General features: G+C 52.5%; 1 protein-coding gene across 1 annotated transcript in view; it reads right to left on the reverse strand.

Annotated features, from left to right (window-relative positions):
* FAM167A (family with sequence similarity 167 member A) overlaps window positions 1-5922 on the reverse strand; it is a 48042-nt gene that overhangs the window by 25547 nt on the left and 16573 nt on the right. The window contains exon 3 of the mRNA XM_019636229.1: window positions 2032-2826. Coding sequence (XP_019491774.1) covers window positions 2032-2400 — 369 coding nt within the window. The 5' untranslated portion in view covers window positions 2401-2826. The remainder of the gene's footprint in view (window positions 1-2031; window positions 2827-5922) is intronic.

Genomic DNA, 5922 nt, shown 5'->3' on the forward strand with positions numbered 1-5922 from the left:
CGACTGATCTGCCTCACCAGGGAAGAGTGCAATGATGGTGCCAACTTGGGCCAGTGAAGCAACGTCCTCCACAACTAGACTGAAGAACAAAAAAACGACAGCAACTTGTATGTTCCCCTTCCCCCCAATTCCCCAGCGCTGTTCCCATCCCCTAATTCCCCAATAAAAATCTTAAAAAATATATTCTTAAGATGATAAGACCTATCAGTGCCACCTCAGTCACATCGTCAGACAGATCCCTTTTGGCTGCACTGAGCAGTCATCCTGTTGGTCCCTGACCTGCTGGGCAGTCGGAGCCAATCCCTGCACCCTTCCACCCTTCCCTGGAAGCCAACTGAATTAAAATTGGTTGGCCCCATTTCCCCCCAGATTTTCAGGTCTCAATTGCATTTTCATTATGCCATGACTAACAGATTTGCCTTAGGAAGAAAAAAAGCCCAGTTACAAAAACGCCACACAACCACTCCCTTCCCTCCGGGCTCATATTTTATTTTATTTTATGTATTTATTTATTTTTTTAGCTGAGCCATCCTGCCACCTGTTGGCAGCTTAGCAGCAGCTCATCTCGGGCCAGGACTCAAACCACTGTTGCTCAGTGCTCCTGCTCACATTTTAAACACCCCTACCAATGGCTTCAGGTGACCCAGGTTTGACAGTGTGTTATCCACATGGTGAGAGCAAGGGTCGAGGCCAAATGCCTTGGTTCTGGCCCCAGATCTGCTACTGATGAGCCAAATACCCAGGATCAGACCTCTCCTCTTGGCTTCGTTGCCTAATCTATGCACTGGGGCCCCACCCCCACCCACCTCATAAGGAGGCTTTGAGGATGAACTGGATTTTGTAACATGAAAGCTCTCTGCAAACTGTAAAGAGTGGTACCCACCTGAAGATCATTATTATCAGCAAGGGGAGCATGTGGGGGGCATGGAGAGGCTCATGTGAGGGACTTGCCACTTTAGGAGCCATGGTCTCATGTAGCAGGCAACGAATGAACCCTAGGCTGCCTCCCATTGTCCCCAGCCTGCCCAGGTGACCAGGATTTGCTGAAATATGGTCCATTGTCCTTTTAGATCAGACCGTGTCCCAGGGAACATTTGCCTCTCTGGATGTCCCAGTGCCTAAGAGCCTGTGGGGTTTCTTCCCTCCCTCCAGCTGGTACATCATCCACACAGGCCACTCCAAGGGTGACTGAATCGGACCCCGTCTAAGATGGTAGAGGGTGCCAGCCAGGTTCAGGGGAGCAGAGACAAGCACTGGACAGCTTCCTGGGCCAGAAGGGCAGTGGGGGCTTTCCCTTCATCTGCACAAACAGAGACTTTGAGGGTGCAGGCCCTGGGAGGATTAGCCCTCCAAAACCTGGGCAGACGGTCTTTCTTGACATCTAACCTAAGTCCTTTCTGCTCCAAGGAGCACACTTTGTCTCTCTCTGGGTTTTGCAAAGATGAAGAGCCTGAGGAGGAAAGCCAGACCTGGGACCCAGGGCATCCGGAAAAACAAAGTCAGACCATAATCCCACCAGGCCCAGACATGCCCTGCCAAGCAGGCCCCTCAGCTTCAGGAAAACCTGAAATTCCGTAGCAGAGGATCAGCCCTGGGGTGGGGTGTGTCAGTCTTTTTGCAGCAGGGACATGCCAGTGCCCCGGGACCTACACTGCACACAGGCACTGCTGTTCAAACACGCTGCATGACTTGTTCCGGGCCCACAGTGGCTGCTGGGAGGGAAGGAGGTCCTGCCAGCCATGAGCTAATTCTTCTGGCTGCTGCAGGAGCCAGGTGGGTGCAGCTCAGTCATTCAGCCAACACCTCATCTCATGATGACCTAATCTGTTCACTTGGGCAACTTTCAAACCCACTTCCTAGATGGGCTCTGAGGGCAGGGAAGGGTGCAGGGTGCTGGTCACCCTTTCTCTCTCTCTCTCTCTCTCTCTCTCTCTCTCTCTCTCTCTCTCTCTCNACACACACACACACACACACACACACACACACAGAATGGCATCTCTTTTGGGGATCCTTCGAAGGGCAGCCACTTACCAGTTCCTTCCTGAGCCAGGCTATCGCTTCGCCGATATTCTCAAAGCCTTCCAGCTTGCCCGCGGGCCGGGTCACGTCATCCTGGCTGGCGTTTTGGTTAAGTGGAGGATGCTGCCTGGGCTTTCCGGTGGCGAGCGAGGGCTGTGCTTCCTCACGCTCCCCCTGCTCGGCAGCCGGCCTCGGGAAGGGCCATGCCTGCTCCTCGAGCCTGGCCTGCCACTCCAGGTAGGAGGGCCTGCGGGTCTCCAGCCTCAGTTTCTCAGTAAGGGCCTTCAGGCTCCGGAGGTGGTCGTCGGGAAGCTGGGCCGTTCCTGCAGGCCCTTCTTCTCCCACCACCACTTCTTCTACTTGAATCTGGGGCACAGACATTCTAGCGTCTGCCAGGACACCCAGACATGGGAGGTGGTGGGGTGGCGTGGGAATTTTGGCGGATGGTCAGGTTGGGTCCCGCTCTGGAATGGTCTCACCCAGCTGGGGCCAAGGCTCCTGCGGGCATCGCTGGGGTGTGAGCAGCTCCCAGAGCTGAGAGGAACTGTGGCTGAGCCACACAGAGTGCCCTCTGGAGCAGCTGTGGTGTTCCGGAATTTAAGATCCTTCCCGGAATCCTGTGGGCGCCATGCTTCGCAAAAGGCAGGAACAGACAAGCATTAGCAGGAATCTTTGGGGGCAGCTTTGCCAAGAAGATCTATCAGTGCTGGAGGTGCAGGCAGATCAGAGACTGGCGGGGAAGTTGGGCTGAGCTCCCTCCTCATGGGGAAGGGCAGGTGGTGTGAAATCTGCTGGCTGGTGCAGGCCCTGCAGGAAGGATTCGATGTCAGTACTAATCCCTCCCCTCGCACGAGGCCTCTGCACTCCCGAGCTCCCCAGGACGGAAAGCGAAGGTTCAGTGACAGGGCTGCTCATTGCTACTTCAGGACTAGAAGTCAGGCGATTTCAATGCCTTCCCTTGATGCAGAGAAGTGAATAAGAAATCAATACTTTGTATACCGTTTCACCATTTATGAAATGATTCCCCCTCTGTTATCTCATTTAATCCTCACTGCAAGTCTGTAGTTGCTTGCTTTTGTCCCCAGTTTATACTTGCGCTACCTGAGTCTCCCAGCTGACTCACCTGAGAGCTCCCAGCAATTAGCAAGGACAAGTCCCGGTCGTCAGAGTCTGAGGGCTTAGGTCTCTATGAGGGGCAGCTGCCTGCGGGTCCCCAGGCAGACACAGGCGTGCCACTGGTTCCAGGGGCCACTCACCCCACCCCACCCCACCCACCATCACACCTATTTTCAGGCAGCAGCTCTTTAAGGTCAGTCTTAGCGCATACTCTCAGCTTCTTCCTCCAAGAACAACACCTTACCTCACCTCTTCAGAAGAGGAAGCAAATAAACCTGCAGCAGATGAAGGAAGAGCTGACTGCTCTTAAGGTAAATTATTAAACCGAGCGAGGTGGAACTCACCATTATAGAAAGATGGTTCTCACATTCACCTAAAATGCCCACACAGCAGTGCCCCCCGGGCAAGGGATTCAGCGTTCTGATCTGATATGGCCTCCCCACCTCTAGAGGGGAGGCTTGAACCAAGGTACTTGCCTCATAATGTCAAGGCACGGGGTAGAGAAGTAACTCAGAGTTAGAACTAGGCCCCAGCCCCACGGCTTCTGCACCCACAGGGACTTTTTGGACAGGGTACATCACAGCAGGAGATATCTGACTTGTACTGGGGAGAGAAGTTTTTGGTTTTCAGGGTGAGTTTTAAAAATCTGTGCCGAGGGCATGCAGCTATGAAAAAGAATGAAGTGATATTGGACAATATCCAAGATACAGCTTACATGCAACAAACAAGACATTTGCAGCCTAGAGAGGATGCCACCCTTGGTGGGAGAAAGGAGGGGAAGGAAGAGAGATGTTTAGTACTGACTCGTATGTGCCTAAAAAGTTCTCTGCAAGGAGAAAAACGGAAACCAAGAGTTGTGATTGCTGGTCTGGGGTGGTGGGAACTGGGCTTTGGTTTATGGCAGGGAAGGGGGACCAGGTGTGGGCAACATCAAAATCAAAACACAGGCTGGGCCACCCAAGGAGGCGTGTGGTTCCACTCCAACCTCGGCATGGAGATGCTTGAGAAGAGTAGAGCTTGCTCTCTGTTCCAGATGCTTCTATAATCCCCATTTGCAATGCAGGCTGACCAGATGAAGGCTGGCTGCCGTTCCCCACACTCTGATACCCCTGCTTTGGGGCAACTCTGAGGGATAAAGAGGCATATTTCACCCCAACTGATAGCAGAGAAACCTAGCTTGCACCTTCAGTCACACATGTGAGAATCCCCTGAGGAATTTCCACAAACATGGATTGCCAGGCCCCACTCCTGGGGGTTCTAATTCAGTTAATCTGGGGTAGAACTCAAGCATCGGCATATTTTTAAAGCTTCCCAGGGGGTCCACGTGAGCAGCCAGGGTTGAGAACCACTGGTCTTGAGATAGAAACACTAGACATGAAATCAGATGGCCTTCGCTGTAGGTGCTGGTCAGGCTAGCTGAGCCTCAGTTTCTTCACAAGTACAATGGGGTCTAATACCAACCTCCTAGGTTTGGGGCATTGGCAGAGCTAAGGTTTGTCCACACTCTCTATAGGGTGTCCTCATGGGTGGCTTTCTGTGCAGTCCCATGGTCATACAGGCTTCTTTAGGATCTCTCCAAATCTAAAGACCTATTAGCTGCTTTCTGGGGCCCCTCCTAGGCGCCATCGGCCTCCTTGCAGAGGTGCCAGAATCTGTTTTGAGTGTGCCTTGGGGCAGCTTTACTCTATAGGGCTTCTTCCCACTGACACAGGAGCTCTGATGATTTCCAGTGATGCTTTCTGGAGAGGATCTAATTGCAGACAGCCGCGAGCAGATGAAACTGATGGGGATTCTCTTGTCCCCTCCGCCTCTCCCAGCTGCACAGTCACCGCAGAGTGCCAGGCCATCTGCGGCGGGAGGGAGAACCCCTTAGGGAAAGGTCTTCCCTTTTGGGTGGGCAACAGCTACGATATGCTGACTTTATGTAGCTGCCTCCTTGGGAAGGGGGCTTATTTTATTTGGCGCTTTCTTAATTAATCCAGAGAAGGCCAGAGAAAACAGTGTCAGGATAACCTGGAGGCATTAACAGAAGCACAGTGCGCTGAGACAGCTAATGAGTGTTTGATCCTCTGAGTTTTAGGGAGTGTGTAAAAGCACCCATGTGCCCATCACTGCTCCTCTCAGCCCTGAGGAACAGGCGGGATCACCCCATTTCACCGATGAGAAAATTGAGTCTGGGAAGAATGAAGGGACTCCCCTGTGACCACAGGCAGGTGCCGGCAGCAGGACTTGGGCACAGAGTCTTCTGACTCTGGTCAGCCTCTTTCTACTCCAGAGAGTGTGGCCTTTGGGATCAGACCCCTGGGGCACCCAGTTCTCTGATCGTGGGCATGTGGCATCATGACCACTCTGTGTTTTGCATCCTCTTCTGAGAAGTGGGGGTCACCAGGACTGGCTATATAATTTTCCAGGCTCAGTGCAAAATAAAAACTCAGGGCTCCTTGTTAAAAAGAGCTAAAAATTTCAAGAGAGCGACAACAGAGTGTTAACCTAAGTGCAGGGTCCTGTGGGATTGCCTGGGTCCCTCCTCACTTGTGAAGCCAGCCCAGGGAGTAATACTATGGACAACATAGGTCATTGTGAGGATTAAAGTAACAAATATAGAACCCTTAACATGGTGCCTGGCATACAGTGAGCCCTAGACAAAGTGACACTTTAAAAAATATTCTTAAGGGCCAGCCGAATGGCGCATTGGTTAAGAGCTGGCTTGGGACTCCAGAAGGCCCCGGTTCAGATCCCACATATGAGGGCCAGTGACACTGTCCTCTACAGCTAAGATGCTGAACA

Source organism: Hipposideros armiger, unplaced genomic scaffold (assembly GCF_001890085.2).
Source record: "Hipposideros armiger isolate ML-2016 unplaced genomic scaffold, ASM189008v1 scaffold_27, whole genome shotgun sequence".
Lineage (NCBI taxonomy): Eukaryota > Metazoa > Chordata > Mammalia > Chiroptera > Hipposideridae > Hipposideros > Hipposideros armiger.